Source organism: Vanellus vanellus (genome assembly GCF_965231255.1).
Source record: "Vanellus vanellus genome assembly, chromosome: 4".
In the NCBI taxonomy this organism is placed as follows: Eukaryota; Metazoa; Chordata; class Aves; order Charadriiformes; family Charadriidae; genus Vanellus; species Vanellus vanellus.
The window spans coordinates 3,079,761-3,104,820 of record NC_138909.1 but is presented as its reverse complement, the minus strand read 5'-3'; the positions used below and the strand labels follow the sequence as shown (position 1 = coordinate 3,104,820).

The window sequence follows — 25,060 nt, the reverse complement described above, 5'->3', positions numbered from 1 at the left end:
TGTAGATTTAAAATGTTTGAACTACAGGTTGATCCGATGCTCTGCCAAGAAGTTGCCTTTCGGTGGGGTCACTTTGCTTTGGCATAAGAGGGTCGGGCAGGAATAATAGAAGCTGTTTTTGCTGTTGGGTGTCACAGTGATCTGGGTGTTGTCCCAGAAGGAGTAAATCATAGAATCATAGAATGGTTTAGGTTGGAAGGGACCTTGAAGATCACCTAGTTCCACACCTCCCTCCAGCCCGGGTGGCTCCAAGCCCCGGCCAACCCGGCCTTGGACACCTCCAGGGATGGGGCAGCCACAGCTGCTCTGGGCAACCTGCCCCAGGGGCTCACCGCCCTCACAGGGAAACATTTCTTCCTGATATCTAAATCTTCCTTCTTCCAGTTGGAAGCCATCCCCTCGTCCTATTACTACAAGCCCTTGTAAAAGTCCTTCCCCAGCTCTCCTGTAGCCCCTTTAGGGACTGGAAGTCTGCAATAAGGTCTCCCTGGAACCTTCGCTTCTCCAGGCTGAACAACCCCAACTCTCTGAGCCTGTCCTCATAGGAGAGGCGCTCCAGCCCTCGGAGCATCTTTGTGATGATGGCCCAGCAGGATTGATGCTGAACTGGGCAGTGGCTGAAGAACTTCCATTCCATGAGGATCACTCCGTGAGGCAACTGAATACAAAGGCAAAAGTAGCGTGGACTTCCTTGGGTGATTTTCAAACAGTAGCAGTGAGAGTTAGTGCCAGCCTTACGGGGAGAAAAGGGACCGATTTTCCATTGTCGTAGAAAAGGTTGGTGTTTTCTGTGATGTACAAGAAAACTGTGGGGTTTCCTGGTGGGGCGAAAATATGTAGGGTGACACTAATAAGCGCTGCGAGCAGCAGTGGTCCGCGCGTGCGTTTGTAGCACTCTACGGGATACAAAAGGTTGGTGCCTCTAGCTCAGTGGTAGAGGAGGAAAAGAACCGAGGGAACGGGGCTCTGCAGGGAAACACTTGAAGAACCAAGCTTGGAAGGCTTAGTACTGTGTTCTTTTATGAAAGAATTACAAGTGAGCCTCTAAAAGAAAGGTAGTTATGGTATACGTCGGCTTTGGGGGGAGGGCCAGTCCCGAAGCTGTACAGTTTTGCTTAGCGGACAACTAATTTCGTCTCCCCTCCCCGTCCGCCCACCGCTTTTTGGTAGGCGCGGGAGAGAAAAAGGGCAGCGCCAGAAACCGTTGTCGGTCAAAAATACAAGAAACCAGTTGACAGGAAGGGAGGAGTTGCGTTGATAAAATCTGAGCTTCCGTCGTCATAAGTAGCGGGGATCAGCCGTGTGGGCTGGGAAATAATTACAGCGTTGGTTCTGATTACGGGGGCACGAAGCGTGCTGCAAGGCTTCGGTGGCGCCGGCCCTCCACGTTTGACGCGCGGTGTTTGCTTCTGCTGCTGCTCGCCCCGGCTCGCTTTCTTTAAGGAAGTCCGGAATTCGAATGCGTGCGATAGGAACCGTGTTCAGGTTCCGTAACCTTTATCCTCAGCCTCACGCCTTCATTTTGCTTAGGTTTTAACGACTAAAAAAAAAAAAAAAGAAAAAGCGAGGAAACTCGCGTAATCTCCGCGGTAATATTAACTTTCAGCTGCTTAACGTGTTGTCTGTGTCTTAGCGGTACGAATACAGGTATTTTCAGAGATCGCTACTCATTAAGCGGTGGGTCAAGTCCATCCTTTGGCGCGTGGTAAACTAAAGAAGAAGCTCGTCCTCAACTTTTTGCTTTTCAGCGGCGTTGCGCGCGCACGCGCGTCGTTCGTGGGGCCCGCGTGGCATGGCGGTTTCTCTGCGTTCTGGGGACTTCAGCCCGCTCGCAAGGAGCGAAACAGGTTAATAAGGCCTCATAGCAATGCGGCAGCCGCGAGGAGCCAAAGCTGCCGCTCCCGCCCTCCTGGAGAGTGTCGGCGACGGAATCTGTGAGATGAGGTATGAGAACAGGTCTTTGTTCTCAAACAGCGAGAAGAGCGCCGTGTGTTTTCCCCACAAAATGCTATTTTAAAGCTTTCAACCACTGCGGGTAGTAATTATGGTTGTTTAATACTCAGCTCCGATTAAAAAAAAAAAAAAAAAAACAACAAGGAAGATTAGAGCTTTCTGAAAGGTTTTCAGCCTGCAGAAAATTCACAGAGGCATGCAGTGTTCCTCATCTTGATGGTGTTATGGTTATGATGATTATGGTTAACCTCACCACCCAACTCTGGCCAAAAAGCTTACCCTTGACCCAGGCTCTCCTGCCGCCCCTGGGCTCTGCCGCTCGGGAGTAAGAGCGTTCCTCTGGACTGAGGAAGATGTGGTTGAAACCACATTTCTCACGGACGTTTCCATGCCACCAGGCTGCCGAAGGCCGTTCTTCTGCTTTTGGCAGCTTGTGAGCGTAGCCTGCCTTCGGTTCCTTTGCCTTTCTCGTGGCGGCACTTCTGAATCTGACCACAAAAATCCACCCGTGCCGCTTAAATGAAGGGAGAATTAAAGGGAGTTACTTCAGAAAGGCGTTTGCATCGCTGTGTCCGCAGCCGTTGGACCCGCGCCCATTAAACGCCTCCTGCGAAGCGCCAAATGCTTTAAAAATCCGACTGGGAATTGCAAGCTTGAACACCGCCTCTGTGGCTGGACAAATAAAAGACCGGGGAGCTGCTTGGTTGATTTTGCAATTCAAACGACTGTGAACTGCTCAGAGACAAGTAAAGCGATTAAAAATCGCACGGTGCTCAGCTCGCTGCAGGTTACTCGAATAGCCCAGTATGGCTTAACGATGCTCGCGATATGGCAAAGAGGAGGAATGCTTGATGGCAGTGGCCGTAGGTGTTGCTGTCACCTGCCTGCTGTGACAAATACCCTAGCATTGCGAAAAACAGGTCGGCGATTCAGTTACAATAGGCTGTCGGTTTATTTTTTTCCCTGGGGTGGAATAGGGAGACTGGGAAGAGGGAGATGCGGTTTCCGTGGCTGGAGTTTATGAGAGAGAGAGTATCCTTTTCCTGTTTAATGTGAACTACCTGATTTTTGCGAAATGCCTGTTTTAGTGGTAGCTTGGCAGCATTAGGTTAGCGCTTAGTCTTGAAGATCTTAAGGGTCTCTTCCAACCACAACGATTCTACGCAAAGGAGGTAGACGCTAACTTCCTTAGGTGGCTTTTTCTGAAACTCCGAGCTTTTATTTCACGAATTGTCTTTTTTAATGCGGTTACAAAACCTCACAGCTTAGTGAAGACTTGCTCATCCGAAACCAGCAGAGCCAAGGATCAATATAATTTGCAAGCCACGTGTCATCGACAACCATCTTGTTCCACGTGTGCCTTTGGTTTTCTGTTTGGTACCAGTTATCCCAGAAGGGGGGAGGGCCCAGGGTTCAGGAGAGCTACAGCAGCCGGGGATAACCCTGATTCAATAGAGGCATCCTGTGTAAATTCGGCTAAGTCCTGTGGTTTCTCTGCGTTGATAATACCTCAGTGGGGCAAGATAAAGCTAAAGAGAAGGCGGATTTGCGCTCAGATTTTGAAATAATTGGCTCTGTGGCGATACCCGAGGTAGTAGTCTGGGGAAACGTGAAACTATCGGAAAGGAAGGAATCTCTTACGGATACTTGCAAAATAGGGTTTGTTTTGAGGTTTTTGTTGCCATGAGGAAAGGTTATTGGAGAAGTTTGTCACACAGTGCCTTGGCTTAAATAGCCAAGTCCAAAATATCTGACTTACGCAGACAGTCAGCGAAGAGATGTAACAGTATTCCAGCTACTAATCTTCTTCTTCTACCAGGGGAAGGCAGGAATGCGTATCTTCAGAACTGATATTTGTAATTGATATGGCCCTTGTGTTTGCAGAATGGACTCAATGCTCTGCACCTGGCGGCTAAAGAAGGCCATGTGGGACTGGTACAAGAATTGTTGGAAAGAGGGTCGGCTGTGGATTCTGCCACTAAGGTAATTCACGCGTGTCTGTAAGTTTGTTCACAAAAAGAAGTCGTCAAATACATTGGAAAAAATGAGAAGAAAAAAAAAAAAGTACAAAATAAGATGGTAATATAAATGCCTCACTGATACTTCAAAAGTTATTTCTACTATGGCCCGTGAGTCTATGTTCTTTGTTGAAGCTCATCGGTAGTAAATAACGAGGTAAAGATTATTAATTGTACAATCTGTTTACAGGGGAAGCATTAAAAGGTTGTAGCAATTCCAGGTTTTTCATTTTTTCCGATGACACGTCCTCATTATAGAGATAGTGAATACACCTCAAAATAGTAGATTTTTATTTTTTCAAATCTGTGAAAATTGGTTATCGACTGCACGGTGTCCAGAGCTTTTTCACTCAAAGGCACAATGGAAAAAACACCTGTGTGATAAGTTGTTTTGCCTTCAGCCTTTCCATCGGCAGGCACCGGTGTACGTCCAGACCATTCCATCAGTAAGTTATTTGTCTGTGGGTGGCAAATTCCTCGTGATGGGCCAAATTTGTTGGCTTCAACGATGTAATGTCTAGGTTGGCTGGCTGTGCTCAGCTTTTGCATCTAGTTACCACCACTGTGTCCCTGCGGCACTCTGGTATTTTTTTATGATTTCTGATGCACGGGATCACCATCAGGATTAACACTTGGAGAGCTTCTTGCTGAACTTGTGCTTTCCATCATTGATGGAAAAGCAGGAGCTCCCTCCTTCAAAAACATCCTGAGTCGCCTTTCAGTGAAGCTGTTGGTAGAACCACCAGGTTCTAGATAAGGACTCTGGAGTTTTATTCTGGTTTTATGAACCTTGATTCTTTAATAAAGCCATTTAAACATTGCTCCCAGGATGAGCGGTTGGCCTGGAAATGTGCATCTCTGGACCTGAATGAAAAAACCTATTAGCCCCAAGCTTTGCCTAGAAGTTTGTGCCGTGCCCCAATCCATACTTTCACTCACAAAATTATGTTAGGATGTTAGTGTTATGCCACCATTCAAGAAATCATGGCTGCAACCACCATTTCTGTCCCCTGTGACGTTTATGGAACGTCATGGAACTGTAAGGTAAAATTGTACTCAAAAAATGCACGTTACAAAGAACTGCTGGTTTGAAATTATTCCTGAAGAAGCATAATGTCTTTTATTTTTCCCCTCCCTATAACAGAAAGGGAATACAGCCCTGCACATTGCATCCTTAGCGGGACAAGCTGAAGTTGTCAAAGTTCTGGTTAAGGAAGGAGCCAACATTAATGCACAATCCCAGGTACGATGCTATTTTCCCTTCTCTCTTCTAAAAGTTATTTGGTGACATTTTATAAGATAGATCTGAGATGTTAAGCAGCGATTCCAAACGTCCAAGCCTGACAAATGGATCGAGTTGAGGCTTGCGTAGCATTCGCAGGTAAGCAGAATAAAAGTAAATAACAAATTGAAGTCATTATATAACTCGTCGTGTGATACAGGAACTCGCATTGTTGTTGACTGAAATCTTTTAGGAATTCCTAGTGTGCTTTAATAAATTGTTTCAGAAATTTTTCAAAGCGTTAGAAACATTACGTCATGTGTTTGAGTTGAATTTGGTGAAGATAATTTCTCGAAGTCTTGATTTATATAATTGCTTTTCATGGTTATTTGTTGGCTAAAAACTTGCAGAGAACTTACTCCGGGCTTCTGAACTCATCCTTTACGAGATCAGAAAGAATTTAAATCAAAAGTTTGGGATGTACAGGCAAACCAACTGTAAAAACAGCCCCGTTATTTCCGCTGACGTGAAGCTTGTCCGCTCTTCCAAAACGTACCAGAGAACGCGGTGATGTTGGCAGAGGCTGACCGACGGCCGGTTCTTCTCTCCCTGCTGTGGGGGAGGCTGTAGAGGGAGCTGCTGTGATTGCAGAGCTGTCAACACCACGTGCTGGATTCGCAGCGAACGACGTCCTGCAAACTCGCCGGATCTGTTTCTTTTCCGAGCTAACTGTCCCCATCTCCTCTGCCCCATCAAACAGACGCGCTATTAGCACCATAGATTAATTGCCCGCTTTATCCTAAGGCGTATTTGAGATAGCTGTTGTTTCCTCTGTTTAGGATTAGCAACAATTTCTCAAATAAATAATTTGATTGATGTCTGTAAGGGCTACCTTAACTACGGCACCTGTCTGTAGCTATGAGGAACCGAACAGATGGTATAGATGAGGACTATATATGATAAAGAAACCGCATCTTTCCGAAGCGACTAGTCAGCTTGTGACATTCTCGAAGTAAATCATCGAGCTAACTAACTCGGGCTGAGTCCCAGTGTGTCATTCGGTGACCACAAATACCGTGTTTGCAATAATGGTGTAAGCTTAAGACGATGACAAAAACAAGTCACGCTTCAGGGGTAGATTAGTTTCGCATGAAATCTGCCGAACGCTTGCTGTCTATAAGCAAGATAACGGCCCTTGGCTCGGTCTTGCTGAGATACGCGGGCGGAACAAGAAGAGAGTGATGCAGCGAGGAGCTGCCTTGGTTGACGAGAGTTTCAAGAAGCGTAGCTGGGCCTGTGGGAGAGGCTTTTCTCAGTCCTCTTCTGCGGCGCGTTCCCTGATCGTTAGGAACGCGGCTGAGTTTGTGAAAGGTTTTGATTTGTCAAGAGTCCATCCCAAGTCCGGCTAGCTCCACATCTTGCTTGCCCAGACCTGGGGAACTGGGACCTGGAGGGTTTTTTTTTTTTTTGCTGTTGGGTATTACAAACTTGTGATGGACAGAGTAAAGTAAGCAGAGAGCAGGAGGAGATGAACGAATAGGTTTGTCTATACCATTTTAAAACAAGAGAGAGAAATTGAAAAGATCTTTAAGCTGCCTGACTCCAAGATTTTTTTAAAGTATTTCCATTATTATGCTTTTTGCCCCAAAAGAGCTAAAGAGCTCTCTCAGGACAACTGACGGTCAATTACCCCCCGCGCTCTACTTCCATTAAAGATAAGAAATGTTGCGATTCCATAGCTCAAAAATTTAGCAAACTCCCTTCATAATAACCTAACTGAATGATGTCTTCATACGTTTGTCAGCCTTTTCATATGTGTAAGAAGACAAAACAATGTCTTTAACATTAGGATCTTGAGCATGGTAAGGGAAATAATTGTAAAAATGATACTTTCATGAAGCCTTAGACCTCAAAAAGTCTTCTTAAAGGCTTTTCGCTATGCTGGAAAAAGAAATGAAGTTACCTAAATTAAAAAAAAAATCCTACCGGAATTGGAAATTGTTCTCATAGGTATTATTTTAAACAGTATTCTAGTTTTAAACACATTTGTTATTAGAACTGGATGTTCTGTGGAATGTACACAGACCTTTTGTGGGGCATTTGCTACTTGAATTAATTGAACGAAAAATCTGACGGAGGACGATTTCTCCCCGATACTGCTCGCTGGTTGCTTCCAGACAGGATGATTTCAAATTGCTGGGATATATATATATATATACGTCCTGGATTCGTGCCACCTTGTCCGAATTAAACAAGTCCCGTTGACTTGAATGGGAGGGTGAGTCCTTAATGCAGCGTGATCCAGCTGTGGGGACCTTTGGGTTGGGTCTTTCTGGCCTGCTGCTCTTTACCAGAAGAGGTGGATGATAGCTGCTTCAGGCAGGAGGAGATGTTCAGAGGCCCGTGAATATGAATACGTTGTCTCTATGATGGGTGGACAGAACGTATTTTTTTTTTTTTAGTCAGGGCTCCGAGCAGACTCCTCAGCATTCGGTTCCAATGATCGTTTGTCAGAGACTTCCCTTGGAAGATTAAATAAAAAAGTAATTTCTCTATGCCCCACGAATAGAATGAGGATAATGAACGCTGCCTTTCGACTCAAGATAGCGTTGACATGCTCAAGAATCACATGTGTCATGGAAAATAAGTTAGCAAAAAAGAAAGAAGAAAAACAGAAACTTCAAAATCAATAACGAATAGACACTTGATTTATGGTAAAAGATCAAGGAAGAGTCAATCTTACCTAACCCCAGCTGGTCAAACAAGAAAAATATGAAGTTGTAGAGAAAAAGAGGATGACTGAGCAGAATATGCTTGAATACTCAAATACTGAGGGGTTTTTTTTGCCGGGAAGCATGTCATTGATGAAAAGGTGAAAGAGAAAAAGAATCATATCAGGAAAGAGCGGAACTGAGAAAGTCAGAAATGAAGAAAAGTACATATTGAAGTTAACTTTGAATAGAAAAGTGAGAAACTACGACTGAAATATGCTCAGTTTCTCTTTCTTTCATTTTATCTCGATTCCATTTTAAAAAATAGATGCCGTATTGTCACCCTCGCATCTTTTATGAACAGTTGTTGGTATTGAGGGTATATTACATCCTCTCCTCGGTATCTCTGTTATTTCACACTTTATTTTTTTTAGGCCCCTGCTAAATGCCATTTGCTGGTAGTGATTTAACGCCGGTGAAGTTACTCAGGTTGCTCCATAACTTCCTCTTTCCAGAGCTCGGTGTCTGTCAAGGTCGTTCTCATTTCCAGTGATGACGATTTGCCATAGTGACAAAATCACTTCTCTGATGATAAAGTGATAGATAAAAGAGTATTTTCAACTCCAGCTTGTTCAAGTTATTGTTTTGCCTCTCATTTCTCCATTAAATTGCATAAAAACACAGGCCTTTATCAAAACTTACCACCAGTGACATCTGAAACGCCACACTCATTTCCCTGTTCCTTGCAACAACGAAATAACAGAATTATCTCAGAAAATGCTATTAAAGACATTGTAACCGCTGAGATTACAAACCCCATCTGTGCTATTCGAGACTGTTCAGCATTCAGGACGTTGTTTTTATGGATCTTGTTGTTGTATTAAGTTACTTCGCTTTGCCCTTCAGGTTCACGTTGGTCTTCAGAGCCGTTATTTTGTTCGCCTTCCTCTTTCAAGAAGTCTGTTCCTTTTGAGCTAATAAGTCATCACTGCTATTTCTAGAAAAGTAATTTCTATTTTGATACACAGCCTAATTGCACAGTGATCAGTAATTGAATGACTCCGCTTTCACCTGCATGCATATCATCTGAGAGCCAACTTCTTCCTTGAAGAATACTGAAATGAGGGCACAGCCAGAAATGGCCAGAGACATCTAGAAGTTGCTGGCCCTTTTTGGCATACCTCCACTTACAGCTTGACAAGTGTGCAACTGTTTGGCTCAATTACAATCACCTTCTGCTACAAGTCTTGCTGGAGAAAACGTATTTATACATTGAGTATCTGGACAGGTGGGCCCAAGCCAACCTCATGCAGTTCAAGAAGACCAAGTGCAAGGTCCTACGTCTGGGTCGTGGCAATCCCAAGCACAAATACAGGCTCGGTGGGGAATGGCTGGAGAGCAGCCCTGAGGAGAAGGACCTGGGGGTGCTGATTGACAAAAAGCTCAACATGAGCCGGCAGTGTGCGTTCGCAGCCCAGAAGGCCAACCGGATCCTGGGCTGCATCAGAAGAAGTGTGGCCAGCAGGTCAAAGGAGGGGATTCTGCCCCTCCACTCTCATGAGACATCACCTGGAGTACTGCATCCAGCTCTGGAGTCCCCAGCATGGGAAAGGCATGGACCTGCTGGAGCAGGTCCAGAGGAGGGCCACGAAGATGCTGCGAGGGCTGGAGCCCCTCTGCTGGGAGGACTGGCTGAGAGAGTTGGGTTGTTCAGCCTGGAGAAGAGAAGGCTCCGGGGACACCTTATCGCGTCCTTCCAGTAGCCAAAGGGGGCCTACAGGAGAGCTGGGGAGGGACTTTTTACTAGGGCATGTAGTGATAGGACAAGGGGGAATGCTTCCAACTGGAAGAGGGGAGTTTTAGATGAGATATTAGGGAGAAATGTTTCCCTGTGAGGGTGGTGAGGCACTGGCGCAGGTTGCCCAGAGCAGCTGTGGCTGCCCCATCCCTGGAGGTGTTCAAGGCCAGGTTGGATGGGGCTTTGAGCAGGCAGGTGTAGTGGAAGGTGTCCCTGCTTATGGCAGGGGGCTTTGGAACTAGATGATCTTCAAGGTTCCTTCCAACCCAAACCGTTCTATGATTGACTTGGTTGACTCTGCTCATAGTTCAGTGAGCAGATCTAGATAGGCGTCATCAAGTAAAAATAAATCAATTTCTACAATTTCGTTTTGTGATTTGACCGTGATATTTTTCCATGTATAGATCTGACCAAGCTGCACTTATTGATAAAATATAAAATCTTGTCTGGGGACTGGATGGTACAAACTATAAGGTAAACTGGGCAATATATCTCCTGGGGTTTGTCCAGGCTATTCCTTTGAGCTTTGGATACGTTTCCTTGCAGAGCAGAACAAGGTCATCCCTTGGAATGATGTAATCTTTTGCAGCACCTGTTCACTTGTGTGGGTGATCCTCTAGGTTCTTCTGAGTTTCAGTGGGGAATTCGGAAAAAGCCCTCAGGGGGTATTGAAATGTTTCATTACGTGGGACCGTGGAAGTGGCGTAGGACACTCGTCCCTCTCTCTCACACACACACCCGCCCACCCATCACATGCTGTCATCGAGCCCAGGGGGATCCTCCTGTCACAGCTGGATCACTTCTTTACTCCAAACACGATCTTAGGTGGTGTTGCTTGTGCGTTAGAACAGTAATTCTTTTGTGTCATCTTCTTCTCAATGAGTAGCTCCTTTTGCGACATATTAGGAATTCTCATACCAATTCTTGACCTTTTTTCCAAGGTGGAAGAAGCATCACCAGATTTAGTCAGTCCAACGCTTCCCTTTGAGAAATTACCGTTTGTCTCCGTCGCTTTCTCTTAAAGTCGGATGGTCTCATCTGACTCGTGTATAGGCAGTCAAGAGATGTCCGGTAACTGGCACATGAGCCCGCCCAGCGTGCCGATACCCCAACTGCAGTCGTCTTGATAACCGAGTCTGCCTGTAGACTGTCCCCTGCAGCAATGACGCTGAGCTGTTGTGACCGCGCGTACCTTACGGGATGAGTCGCACCTCCTAGGATGAGGTGGTTTGACAAGTGCCAAGTGATCGAGGTACAAAGAGCTGAAAAGAAGACGGCGAAATGTGGAAATAGAATTCGCTCCTCTGCAGTGACGCTAAGGGAGCTGTCTTATCCCGGAGTCACCTAAGAAAGAAATGATTCCCTTCAATTTTAGAATTTCTGCAGCGGAGTTTAGAACGGACCGTGTTCCCCGTTAGCTGCTGAGGTTGTGCTTTGACCACTGCTTCCTCTCGGGGCCCTCGCAAAAGGAGGAGCTCCCTTTTAATCGTCGGATTATTTAAAGTGACCCAGATACAGAAAGCAAGGATTAGATAAAGCAGTCCTCCCCCCAGCTGATCTTGTTATTTAAAAGCCCTCTGGTTTCCTTTCCTCTATATCCTGCTCTAAGCTCGTTGCAAACACATTAGCCAAGAAATATTTTTGTTTAAATTTGCCCCCGTTAACGGTTCCCGCTTCCTCTTCCAACCCGTCGGAGGTGCTGTCGCGACTGCTCTTATCCTGACTCTTCGTCAGATTGAAGCAATCCTTAGAGTAGCACAAAATTTCCGGCCTCGGTACGCTTTCCCCAAAATGAGCCGTAAGAGAACTTGTTGAATTGTCCGTGTTTGGTGTCACCACAAAAGCAGAGGGGGGGATTTATGTGATTCGCAGAGGAGCGATCGGCTTGTCTCTCTCGGGATGCCCTGGGATTTGCTCTGCCGGAGATTGCCCTCCCCGTGGGTCATAAAGATAATCTTACCTTCAGAACGGAGCGTATTTTGCAGAGTATTTTGCATTATGTCAAAAGGTTTTAATTCCACCAACTGGGCTTTCTGCTTTTATATCAGTATATTTAGAGAGCCGGATTTTTAGCTGCTGTACACCAAGAGGAGTCATTTAGCTGCAGCTCATCATTGCTAATGTAATAAAGGATCAGGCCCGTTATCTCTTCACTGGAGGGGCAAAAAAAAAAAGGGGGGGGGGGGGAAGAAATGCCTTCTGGAGGATTATATGGATTTTGAGAGATGTAAACAAAAGTAATTCATTAAGAATAATGAAAGAACAGATATATTTATTTATCCTGCCTTAAACCGGTCTGAGTTTCAGCTGCCTGTCTCTTAGGGTGATTATCAGTTAATGATAAACAACCCTTATTCCCGATCTTGAAGCCCTGTCTCAGGCGACCGTGGAAGTGGAGTTGAGCGGGATGGGATGCCTGTGCGTGCGCGACTGAAGCCGTGCTTACAGATCGACGCACGATAGAGTGGGAACGGAAGATGACTGTTACTATCAGCGCGTTCGTGTGGGACGTTGCCCATTTCCCCAAATAATTCATACGCTTAAAGGAAAAATAACCCTATGGGGGTGCCCAGTTCAGGGTGTGACCCGCAGAAGAAGCGGCGTGGTGATTACTCTGCTGTAGTGACCCAACCTGCGACGATAAGAACCGGGCAGCGGCAGTGTTACCCGCATGTATTTATGGGCGTAGGTACAACTGAGTCACAGCTCAATGAACGCAAACGTTTTATTTATCATTTTAGTGCGGTGTTGTCTTCCCTCCGGCCCTTAACCACGCACGTAAAATGAATGGTTGCTTTTCCTTTACCACGTTTGGAAGGGCAAACCCCAAATGCTGTTTCGGACGACTGCCCGGAATTCAAACGCCAGACTCTGCCCTGGCTAAGTTTTTGGGCCCTGCCCCGTGCCTGCTATCGAGGGTATGTTTTCTTGTGCGTGGCTAATCTCTTCTCTTCCCATTAGTCTCCGTCAGCTCATTTTCTATTCCAGCTTCCCTCTTTGTATAAATGACATTTCCAAGGCACAGAACATCCTGCTTTCTCTGCCTCTCCGTGTTTTCAGGCTCTGCTGTTGCTTTGCTGTCCTTGCGGAGGAAATCGTGATAGTTGAAGCTGCTAAATTAGAACGGTTGTGCTCTTTAAAATTGGCGTGTGAGCGAGGAGGTGACTTACAGTAAAACAGCCTTCCCAAGCGAGGGGGTTTTGTACCGGTGAGGCAGCAGGTGTCGTGCACATAGTGCTACAGTCGAAGTTCTCCGTCATCTCTCCTGAATGAACGTAGCGAGTTCATCACAAACCCAGACAACATCGTTTATCCATAGGCTTTATAATTATTGCAGTGGTGTAAGTATAGAGTGGAAAATGCTATTTATATTACTAGGGAATTAGTGAGACAGCTGAAGGGCTGGTGCTATTCTCAGTGGAGGCTTCTGTGTCTCTCCATTTTTTTAAATTTATTTATTACAAATTAGTTTTATGATCCGTCATCTCAAAGCAAGTTAAATAACTCTTTCATGGTTTTGTTTCTTTAAGTGTTTGGCCTGACAAAGTGGAATCACCAGCCTCCCTAAACCCAGTGGTTCTGGCTTTTCCTAAACGCTTTTCTCAGCTTTAATCTTTACGGTCTACTGGACCCTGTGGGCCTGCGTGTCTGCTGTGTGTGATGGATGTACGGATTGTCGCCTGAATGATTAGCTGACGCTTCTTGGGGAATTTTACAGTAGGTCAGGATTTAGTAACTCTCCTGTGCCTCCTGTGGCACACATGTGCCACTTGACATCATAATTATCACAGAATCACAGACGGGTTTGGGTTGGAAAGGACCGTTAAAGCCCATCTAGCCCAACCCGCGTTGGCCATGGGCAGGGACACCTCCCCCCAGCCCAGGTTGCCCCAAGCCCCGTCCAACCTGGCCTTGGACACCTCCAGGGATGGAGCAGCCACAGCTCCTCTGGGCAACCCGCCCCAGGGGCTCACCGCCCTCACAGCCAAGGATTTCCTCCTAATAGCCCATCTAAATCTCCCCTCTTTCAGTGTAAAACCATTCCCTCTTCTCCTATAGCTCCCCTCCCTGATCCAGAGTCCCTTCCCAGCTCTCCTGCTGGGGAACAGAAGGTGCTTTCATTGATACCAGAAATCCACAGTATTTAACTTAGCTGGTTGTTGATGTATCCAAAAGATGGTTTTGCAGAATCTCTTTTTCTCAGAACGTGAATATAGGACAAAGCAAAAATTCCCTCCGTGAAGGTGCTGTCAGCGTCACAGCAGTGCAGTCGGAGGGGCACGAGGACGAGAGGGGAACAGAGTGCATTTTTTTTCCTCCGTCTCTCAAGGTTGAGCCAGATGTGGAACTGGAGCAAATGGCTTTTCTCAGAAAAAGGAAAGAATCTTGAATTGAATTACGTTTCTCAAAGGCATCATCTGGTTTTTTTTTTGCCCTGGTGTTGGTTCAGTGCTTCTCCTCATCGTTGAAGTAGAATCAAACTCCCTGCTAGGGTCCCAAGGAGAACATACAGATGAATATCAAACTCTCTTCTGAGGATTGTAATGGTGCATTTTACGCAAATAGACCTTCTTAGGGTAAAATGTTTGAAGATAAAATGGAGCAGGATGCAGGTAGCGCGCGCCGCACCTCGGCAGCGTTGCTCTGAACGCTCGGTAGCCATTACTGCGGGAGTTTGCCCGGAGTTTTAGTTGCTTTCAACTCGCGAAAGCCTGCTGAAGTTAAAACATCAGTTTAAATACAGTTTTTTATTAAAAAAAAAAAAAACAAACAACATGTAAAATGTTTTTTTTAATGTGTATATAGTATTATGCAGTTAATCAGTGTTCAGAGTTCCAGTTCTGATAGTAAACGTGTCATTTCTAATTCTCTCTAGTCGTAGACGTAATAAAGGATAGTTTCCTTCTATCCACCTTTGCATTCTCAATTTCACGCTGCTGAAACTGTCCGTTGAGGCAGATGGGCTCTTGATTTGAATATTCCCAATCTTTCTTTGGAGTAGCCGACTTTCCCTTGACTGCATGGCAAAATAAGCCTCTTCCGGCACCTTAAATTTGGCAACTTAAAATGAAATGCTGTGGATTTCCCTTCAGCGTATCCTTACAAATTTGACATATTGCATATTTGCTTGAATAGAAACATAGGTGCGGTAGTCCAAATATTTCGGAGACTTTTTCCTTCAAAAAGAATATGGGTTATATGGTTGTTTTAGGGAAAACGTATTTTAATGGGAAAAAAAGAAAGAGGAATGTGCATAATTAGTAAAGTTACCTCTATATAAAACTGGCAGGTTTAAGCTAACAAAAAAAAGAGACTTTTGAAAGTTAAAGCGGGTACCTTGATCTATCCTTAATTCACCCTTTTAGGCAGTGAATCTCTCCTGCGAAGATAAAATCCTCTTATGAAGAGTCTATTTATAGAGAGGCTGAAAATAAAGCTCTGAGCATAATGCACAACAAAGTTCCCAGAACTGTGATATTGTTGATTCCGTCAAGATGCGTGTTCCTAATTTAGCTTGTAGGGCTGCATTTATTTGTAACTTTTGTATTTCACTGGTTAAAATTAATTAACTGCTTGGATCGTTAGAGGATTTTTCACTGAATCACGGAATGGTTGAAGTGGGAAGGTACCTCTGGAGGTCCTCTTGTCCAACCCCTCTTCTCCAGGAGGGCCCCCCCGCGGCAGCCTGCCCAGGACCGCGTCCAGGTGGCTTTTGAACATCTCCCAGGATGGAGACTCCACAGCCTCCCTGGGCTGCCTCTGCCAGCGCTCAGTCACCCTCACGGTAAAAAAGTGTTTCCTGATGATCAGAGGGACCCTCCTGTGATTCAGTTTGTGCCTGTTGCCTCTGGTCCTATTCCTTCCCTGCATAACGTTCTCCTATTCCAGAGAAAATAGCCTTTGCTGGAGTCGTTCTTTCCTCTCCCGTGGAGGTTACTGGAGACTGAGATAAAGAGAAACAGTGAGCGAAGGCAGAGTTACCTTTTAACTGTTAAGGTGAGCCGTAGATGTCCCTGGTTTAGGCTAACGTCTGTGGAAAAATAGGGAAAACGGGGAGGTGAATTGTGTGTCGCTGAATGGAGATTTAAATCAGGAACATACCACTCTTGTTGAGCAATACTCTGAAGAGTAGAAAATCTTTGTGAAACAGTTATTGAACTTCAAGGCCCCCAAACCGACCATGATCTTACTGCATGAAATGATATATTAACACATGAGCGTAAATCAGAAGGTTTCTTCTGTGTGAGCTGTTTCATGAGTAATCTAAGCTTGTCTCACCCTTGTCTCACCCTTGTCTCATCCTTTGTGCCGCTGCCTGTTCCTTCTGGGCACTGGCTTGAGTTCTAACAAGAGTAGAAGGAGGAGGCCCAGGGAGGAGGGAGGGCAATTTCACAAAGGCTTCTCTTAGGTTGGGCCGTATGAAGGAAACTCTAGAGTGACCCAAAGGAAACTGAGTTTTTATATGGACAGTATTTTGGGCACAGAATCTTCTCTGAACGCTGCTGGAGAAACCCAGTTGCAGAATTGTAGTAAAGGTGGCAGAAAAAGCCCAACTAATTTGGTGTTAATTTCTGACCTTGAAAAAATAACTTTTTCGTTTCCTTGACGTGAAGCAAAAGTGGGGGGAGAAGGCTACCGAAACGCCAAACCAAAAACCCGGGCAGTAAGACGGAGAGGCAGAGGAGGCAACTGGTCGGGGTCGGGCAATCCGCTGATTGCGTTGACCTTCTGACTGGTAATTACATCTTGAAGAGTAAGTAGGAATGAGCGTTGGCTGTACGTAAACAATTGCATTAGATGTCAGTTGTCTCGTCTTCCCTGGTAATCTCAGTGATCTTCTAATACGGTCTTTAAACAGTTTCTGGAGGCCTTTAACATAAAATACATATGTTCATCTGGGTTTACATTAGGTATTTCAGCACGGGATACGTTGCTGGCTCTCACGTGTCGTCTTAAAAGAGGCAAACCGAGGGAGGAGATGATATATCTCTCTTTTCTCTCTTTTCCTTATCAGTATGAATATGGAGAAAGGTATACGGATATTGGTATATGGATACTATAGGTTGCATAGGCACTCAAGGCCACGTCTACATGGACAAGCAGGGGTAGGCCAGTCATTGGAACGTGCCGGCTACTAGTCAGGGTTTGGAAGACGCGTGCTTCTGATGGTTTGGTGCTGCCCGCAGAGAGTATGAAAGCCTGCCATAAAATAAAGCTCAACCAGGCTATAGGACTCTTCCTATGATTATTCTAAATGCTCTAATAATCCCTCTGCTTCTTCAGACCGCGTTCTTCATTAGGGCTTGGGCAAAATTTAACGATACAAAAATGCTGAGTCATATATAGACTTGCCAATTTGCATTAATAGCTTGAAGAATCATCGAGAGCTACTCATTTTCTCAAATTAGCAAGTAAATCAGTGAATGTAGTAGAAAGAATGGAGTATGAAATATACTCTGTTTAGCGTTAATTTCTCATTATAACTTTATATTATAGCAGTAAACATCTTGTAGTATATATTTGTAAAGATAATAAAATCTGAGTGCTCTGTCCTCACCACAAATACTCTGATGAAATCATTGTTTGAAAATGAATGGCATATATCATTACAAAATTAATGATGCGCAAAATCTAAACATACAGACGTAACATAATTACACAGCCGGGCTTCGGAAGAAGCAAAATAAAGTGTATTTCTCCTTCTCCAGGTCACATTTTGTGCCACAGTCAGTATTTTTACTGTAATTCTGCGCTGTGTTTATACAGTAGGGGATGAGAAGCTAAAGGAAAAGTTACCGAAATAAAGATTCCTCACCCACATATCCCATCCCACGCGCTAAAACAAGGAGGGGAGAGGTCAGTCTCCTTTGCAGTGCGTCCGTGGAGGATGTCGTGGATTCGGTAGGAGACGCTTTGGGGTAGCGAAACAAGAGCCCGGGGAAAAAGACGTTTTCTTCCGTTTGCAGAGGTCTGGGGTCTTGAGTTTTGAAATAGTTCTGGAGGCAGAGCAGAGAAACCAAGTATTGACGTGTAACTCTCTGAAACGAAAAGATGCAAAATTGGGAAGGGGATTTTACGTTAGCAGAAGCAAAGGAAACGAAGGCAAGGCTGTGTTTTTGTCGTGGGCATTTCCGTTTAACGGCAGGACTGGCTGGGAGAGGCAGAAACGTGCTGTGTAGGAGGCAGACAGACGGACCCATCCGAGGAAGGGCGCAGGATGGGAGGAGGTGTGGAAGCCCTGGGGTCCGGTGGACAGAGGAGAAGGAAGAGCTGCCGCGGGGCTCACAGGTAAATCCCACTGGGCAGAGCTCCGCCGAGGAGAGCGCGGATGTTGGGAATCCGAAAATAGGAGTTTCCTGGCCGCGAGCCAGGAGCGTTGAGGTCACGAACGCTGCCACTAGAAGCTCTGAAACCGGTTCTTCGCTGAGGAAGCAGACCTCGCCCTGCCAGCGGGGAAAAAAATCGGGCTTGACCTTGCCGCGGGGAGAAATTCAGGGGCAGCTTTTTCGGTAATGTGTCTGGTATAGGCAGTGCTGCATATAGACCTTGGCGTGCTGTTGCCATTACCAAATAAGCCAGGTTTTCAGAAAATATACAGAGTGGTTTTAAACTATAAATAAAGCTTGAAGAAAAAACAAAACAAAACAAAACTCAAAAAGGCTGTGATTTTACGTGCGAGAATTTCCCTACCCTGGATTGCCGTAGTTTTGGGTACGATTATAGCACGTGAGGACATTATCCTTGATGTAATGGGCCTCAGCGTGGAAAAGCATTTGGTACTTCTTGATACTAAATGGTCACAAAGTCATATGTGTATTGTTTATGGCCTCCTAATCTGGGATTTATTGTCCTGATCCTGTTCCAGAACTAGGGACTTGAGTTGATTAAAAAAAAAAAAAAAAACCACAAACAAAAAAACAAACCTTCAAAGCTTTTAATCAAATTGCTTTAATCTGGCTTGAAATTTCTCATATTCCCCAAATTTCTAGTACTCGGTGTGATCCTCGGAATCATAAAATCGTTTAGGTTGGAAAAGACCTTTAAGATTATCGAGTCTGATGTTAACCTAATGGTCCTCGTATTCGTCCATGTGTTAAAAGGATTTTATAAATGGCATGCGTTCCCAGTTAGACATTAATATTAAAATGCTGATGGAGGCGGGTGGAAAATTACTATTAGTTATACCTGACAGGTTGCCGTGTTGTTTCTTTCCGGAGTGGGAAGGAAAATTCGGGACAGCGAGCCAACCCTGCAGTTTTCTCCGTGCCCTTCTGTACAAGCGCAGCCGAAAACAAACCAATCTGTTCGTCCGTCCCGCTGCCAGCTCGGTCCCTCTGCCTGGCAATCCCCTGCACCTTCCTAATTACGCCCTGAGCAGCCTCGTTGCGTTTTACGCTGTGACGAGATCTCTTATCTCCATCCCCTCCTCCCCGTTAAAGACTCGGCCGAGGAGCAGCCAGCAGACCAGCATCTTCCCAGTCCCGGGGTGGACCTGGAAGAGCCCGGCTGGTTCGGGCTCCCAGTTTTGGCAGTGATGTGGGAGCAGGGAGGGAAGCTGCTGGTCAAAACGCAATGCCAGGCTGACCGTGCTCTTAAGAGGCTTTTCTTGATGTCCAACCCGCGTTTTCTCTCCAGCAGCCCTAGTGAACTATGCGCTTTTCTGGTTTAGTCCTCACGAATACGCAGAACAGACCTTTACCCTCCTCTTTAAAGGCTGTTGCCTTGTTTTCCTTCGGTTTTCCCTTTCCAGACAGAACGACGCTAATAGCTAGTCTTTTCTCAAAGAAAAATAGCTTCCCCAGGGAGATACATTTTTACGCCGCTGCAACGATTGTCTTCGTTACGGCAGAATGAGCTCATTGACCGGTGGCCCTCTGGTAGACCACTGTGACCTTCAGGTCCTTTTCTGCAGAATTCTTCTCTAACTCATCATTCCCTGTTTGCGTAGTTTGTTTTTTCTGGCTGTAGTGGAGAAACTTGTACGTGTCCTTCCAGCTCTTTTCTCCAAGGTAACGGAAACCTTTCAGATTATGGTCCTGTTGCGTAGTGTACTCGCAGACCCTCTTGTCCGCGCCGTCTCTAACTCTAATTAGAGCACTCTGTTCCATCCTTCAAGTCGTTACTGAGAATATTGGATAATACCCACCAAAGACAGACCCCTGTGCAAAGCCATTCAGAATACATCCCACAGTTTTGGCAGTGAACTGCCGTTAACTCTTCTCTGGGTGCCGCTTTTTAATTATATGGCCCAAGGTGGTTGGTGGAAATGCCCGACTATTATGCAAAAGCAGTATTAAAAGATTTCCTACAACGTATATTATATATATATCTCATATGACACACGCAACAAAAATGGCATTTGTTGCCTGAGCAATCGTCTACATTGGGAAATGCAGAGGGGGGTTGTAAAGACATGGGCTCTACGATCAACTGTACTGTCTAATGACTGAAAAACGAGATTTCGTTTCATTAGGAAATTACGGGAATGTTTCCGCAGCAGGTTTGCTGGGAAGAGTAACATTGGCTTCTCTGGAACAAGGTTCTCAGTTATCGCAGTATGTGCACCAGCACCAGCACAAGCTTATCGTTCCTTGTGATAGCACACAAGATTTTTAAAAAAAACAAATAAATAAAATAAAATTGCATGTTTGAAGTCTGATTTATGGTTTATGTTCTACCTAAAAGCGCCATTCCCGGACGGAAGAATGTTTTCAGAAGTGTAGGTGATTGCGTCCTCGCGTGTTCCGCACTAACCTACAGAATAGTAAAGCGTTTTCTGAGGCCTTTTTAACAATCTTAGAAACTCCAAGAAGAAAATTATTAGTCAGGCAGACGGCTCACTTCCATGCCTTTCTTTCATAAGGGTTTTGTACCTAATTAATAAAAATTGTTTGCATTTACATATTTTAGTGGGAAGAAAGGACTTAAGTTTCTAATGAATTTGCCTGTAGTTTGATTAACTTAGAAGATTTTTTTTTTTCATTACTGTATTATCCAGAGCGGATTCTTTTAAGGACTCTGGGACATTTTAATGAATGTTTATAATTAAATGATAGATGATCTTACTGTATGGTCAGAAATGCAGTGGTTGCTTTGCAAGGTTGGGTTCCTTTGTGTTTGATGATTTGCAATGTTTTATGTATTGCAAGATTTTACGGAGTATGTTAAGCCTTCGTCATCCCCGCTCAGCTTGTCATGAGGTATGGGCTTTAGGGTCTCCGGGGGATGATGTCTTTGGTTAAGTTAATGTAATAAATGGAGGAAATTCTTGCTTTCCTGTCAGCTTTCATAAAACTTTATGGCCAGCTTTACAGTCCCTGAGCATTATCAGTCAAGGAATAGCTGTATTATTAATTAGCGTGTCCATTACCTCCTTAAAATACGTGTCAAAAGAAAACGAGTGTGAAAGCACGTAGTGTTTTGTGAGTTTAAACGGCATTAAACGTTACCATATAAAGTTAAAAAATACAAAGTTGTTCTACTTATATATTTAAAACATTTCAGTTAAAAAAAGCACAAAAGCCATATATTTATTTGGGGTTCGTTACTGCTGGTATGTTCCGTTTCCTCATCACAGTGTTTTCCCGTGTGTTCTTCCTAGAATGGCTTTACTCCTTTGTACATGGCAGCTCAAGAGAACCACATTGAAGTGGTGAAATATCTCCTGGAGAATGGAGCCAACCAAAGCACGGCTACTGAGGTGAGGTGTATTGTTCTTTTTTAACGCGCGCTCTCGTTTTCCTTTACCTTCATATGCAGATCGCTTAAAGTCAGGAGACTTTTCAGAGTGTTTTGAGAACTTCCACCCTTTCGTTTCGATGAGTTGTATTTATGGATCTCATCATTTCTTTCTACGCACACGCAAGACAAAGGTGACCTGCTCTGGAAGCGGCGAAAAGGGATGAAATCCGGCCTGATTTCATGTGACAGCAAAATTTCCCCTGACTTTGGCGAGTCATCCCGGAAGGCGGGATTTTCGCCTTCCGTTTGTGCCCGTTTCTCCTGTCAGCTTCCAGGAGAATTCTCTGAGAACTGAACGAGGCTTTGAAGAGAGGTCCCTAGGGCTGTAGAAATTATAGAAGGCCGAGGGGGCATTGTCAGGGAGACGGAGGGGAGAGCAGATCGATCATAGGCGAAGTGGAGAGGTGCAACATTTCGTTTGAACAGCGTTACGTCTCTGCCAAAGCCCGTGAAACTCAAGAATTTAGGGGTGCCGTGGCCCGAGCAGCAGGGCTGTCTTTGTGCTGCTTTTCCCTTCGCGCTGTAAGATCTGGGCAAAAATGGGTGAATAGAATATTAGAGGAGGCATCTCCCGCTCTTGGCTGTGTACAGGAGCCTTCTGGGGAGGGCAGTTTGGAGGCGCGCTTCGGCTTCTTCCTCAGCCGGCTGAGAAGCGTGTGGAACACAATGCGAATACCATAGTTGGGACTACGAGGATGGTGTCCGGAAGGGTGTCTGTGTGTAGCGTAAAGTGGTATAAAACAATTAGCATCAGCAGTTAGTTGTTGACAAGCTTCCTTTTAGATAGGCTCCTGAGATTTTAGATGGGTTCGGAATATTTTCTCTATAGAAAGAGGGAGAAATAGGCGAGAAGCCATGAGAGGAGCGGGCTGGGTTCACAGGTACGCAGGTAGAAAGGGGCTTTGGGAGGTCACTTACTCCAACAACCTCCTGCTCCTGGTCCCCTAAGTGAGGAGCCGTGGCGGTTGGACCTCCTCGACCCGCTAAGTTACTCTGAGGCTTGTCTGCGACTTTGTGTACCCTATAAATATTCATTATTGTCTGTGAATAGCGTAAACTGGAAATCAAGTGACTACCAGGGATCGCATCAATGAGCTCAGCAGGCAACGTGCCATCCTCTCCTCGGACGCTTTACTGCTACTGCCGGACCGCCTGGGTATACACGCGCAGAAGGACGGTATGGACTGCTGGGTTCTGGGTGTAGCTGCAGTGCTGTAAACCTGCAGTACCTTCAGCGCAAGCAGGGCGGGCGCCAAATTAAGAGATCTGAGGCTCCATCTCAAGAGGAACTGAATGGTCAGAACTCCCTTCCGCGAATGAGAGGGTTTGAGGGCAACGGGGAAACCTCCTAGGTGACGAGGAGCGTGCTCATTCGGGTTCCTCCTCTCGTCCGCTCTCTGCTGGAACGTTCTTCTGTCCCAAGCCAAGGGGAGGAGCGAACAGGCTCTGTGCTGCAAAGTGTGTTGGTTCTGTGGGTACGGCTGTGCCATGTGAAGCGGTAATAGGAAAGTTCCTCTCCTGTCAGAGCTTTTCCTCACGTTTATCACTTTTCCTTAGCCCCTACAGAAACTTACCGCTTCTGCGTCGCCTTCACAAACGGCTGAATTCGAAACGATGGATGGGGCCTCTCTGCTCGCTCTCCTTTCCCTTAAACCGAACCGCTGGCCTTAACAGCTGCTTCGCTCTCCCGTCTTTCCGTGGATACTGTGCCGTTTGATGACAGCTCCTAAAATACTCCTCTCGCGGCCTGCATATACGGCGATCGTGTTACACGGCAGCTTTCCGAAATATGAAATCCCGTGGGATCGCCAGGCAACGTGGCAGAAACACGCTCCTTGTGAAGGAGCCGAGTGGAGCTGTGGCTATTCCGGAGCCCGGCCCGGCTACAAGCCCGCGGGCGCCTGCTTGCAGCCTTTCTGCCAGTAACATTTACTGGCTGGGATGATCGGGTACACTGGAAATTCAGTCTTTTCGTTTACAGCAACTGTGAGGCCTGGGATGGTTAATTAAATTTGATCAAATCAAATCAGAGTAATTAAATGTGGCCTCTGCTTCAATGCAGGCAGCCAAGCATCACTGGAACTCGCAGTATAGTCTGGTTTTGGTGTTGATTTTTTTTGTAAAGGAGGAGGGAGAATAAAAATCAAATGCCTCCGACTCTGAACCCGAGTCCCAGTCTGTCCTCTGCCACCAGAAAGGTCAGTGCTCACTTTTGCAGCTTGGACAGTCAAGGCTGTCTACCCCTTTATCGCTTAAAAAGACGAATTTTGGATTCAGGTCTCGCTGAGGTGATGGTTTCAGTGATACGAGTGTTTCTGAAGGAGCCACTGTCCGCTTCCACACGTGCCCAGAGTTAGTCTCATGAACAGACTGAAGAAATGGCACATCAAATAAGGTGGGATGGCCGCCTGAACTGAGGGTGCCAGCGAAAGACGTGAAGAAGGACCTTCAGTTTGGCCTCAAAGGCTGGCTGTCCTCACGTGGGGAGGCGGGGAAACGAAAAGCTTTCTCCAAGCTCCGGTCAGCCGTGCTTTCCAGAAGCAGCGGGAGAGGGAATGCAGCAAGAGCTGTGTCCTTTTGGAGAAGGATGGAAGATGAAGCGGCGCCAATCGAACGGATGATCTTGTCTTTGAGGCTGTGAAACTTGCGCTGCCTTTGGATATGTTCTGTTTCCTCCAACGCTGATATACGTATATATACAAAATGAGAGTACGGATGAGCTCAGTTTCACGGGGCCTCTAATCCAGGATTTGTTCTCATGTTCCCAGAGGCAAAAGGCAAATGCATTAAGCCATTTCAACACCTAATGTAGCCCCAATCTCAGAATTATCTTTACAGTTCAGCTGTTTCGTCAGCTGTTCACCCTTTTTTAATTCACTGTGCAGAATTTCATCTCTATTACAGCAAGAAACCGTAGCAGTATCGCTGTTACAGCGCACCTACCCACAGTTCTACGCAAAAGGGAGGGAACGTTATTAGATTACTAAGGGGAAAAATTGCTTTGGCAATTCTTCAGATGTTTCCTTCAGCATATGTTAGCTCTCATTCCTTCCTAACTTGTCCTTTATTATTTTATCATCTTTCCATATTGCTCTTCTAAATCAATTCTGTCTATTCCCTATGCCTTTTGCAGGGTATTTAAATCAGTTTCCTCACTTTCTGGCTGTAGTCAACTTTTTAGCTGTTCAGTGCGACCGAGGCGTAGAGGACCTTGTATAATTCCCTTCCCTTTTCCTCCGTCGTTATTCGCCGTGGCTCCGGTCACAGCCTGCGAGAGCTGCTGGTGGTTCAGCTGCCCTCAGGTCCAGCGTGCGGTGACAGCGCGGACGTGCTTGGGCAGCGTGCAGGGCCGGAGCGACATTCGCTTTTGTAGTCGGAATAAAAGAGATGGGAGCAGGCGGCACCTCAGCCCAGATAGCACCTCGCGATCCTGTGACACGTTGTAAAGCATCAGCCATCCCAGGCATGTGTGGAGGAGCCAAGGCGATGTGAAAATAATTTTAAAACTATGAAAAGCAGAGAGGTTTGTTTTTTTTTTTTTTCTGACTTTGTTTTTCCAAAAAGAACAAGTAATCTAGTGGTTTCCTGCTGCGAATTAGAATAAATTCCTAAACAT

At 45.6% G+C, this 25,060-nt stretch overlaps 1 protein-coding gene across 1 annotated transcript in view; it reads left to right on the top strand.

The window, feature by feature from the left end:
• ANK2 (ankyrin 2) overlaps positions 1-25,060 on the top strand; it is a gene marked incomplete at its 5' end in the record, with an annotated part of 168,552 nt that overhangs the window by 23,471 nt on the left and 120,021 nt on the right. Inside the window, 3 exons of the mRNA XM_082482440.1 lie at positions 3,838-3,936; positions 5,116-5,214; positions 21,305-21,403. Coding sequence (XP_082338566.1) covers positions 3,838-3,936; positions 5,116-5,214; positions 21,305-21,403 — 297 coding nt within the window. The remainder of the gene's footprint in view (positions 1-3,837; positions 3,937-5,115; positions 5,215-21,304; positions 21,404-25,060) is intronic.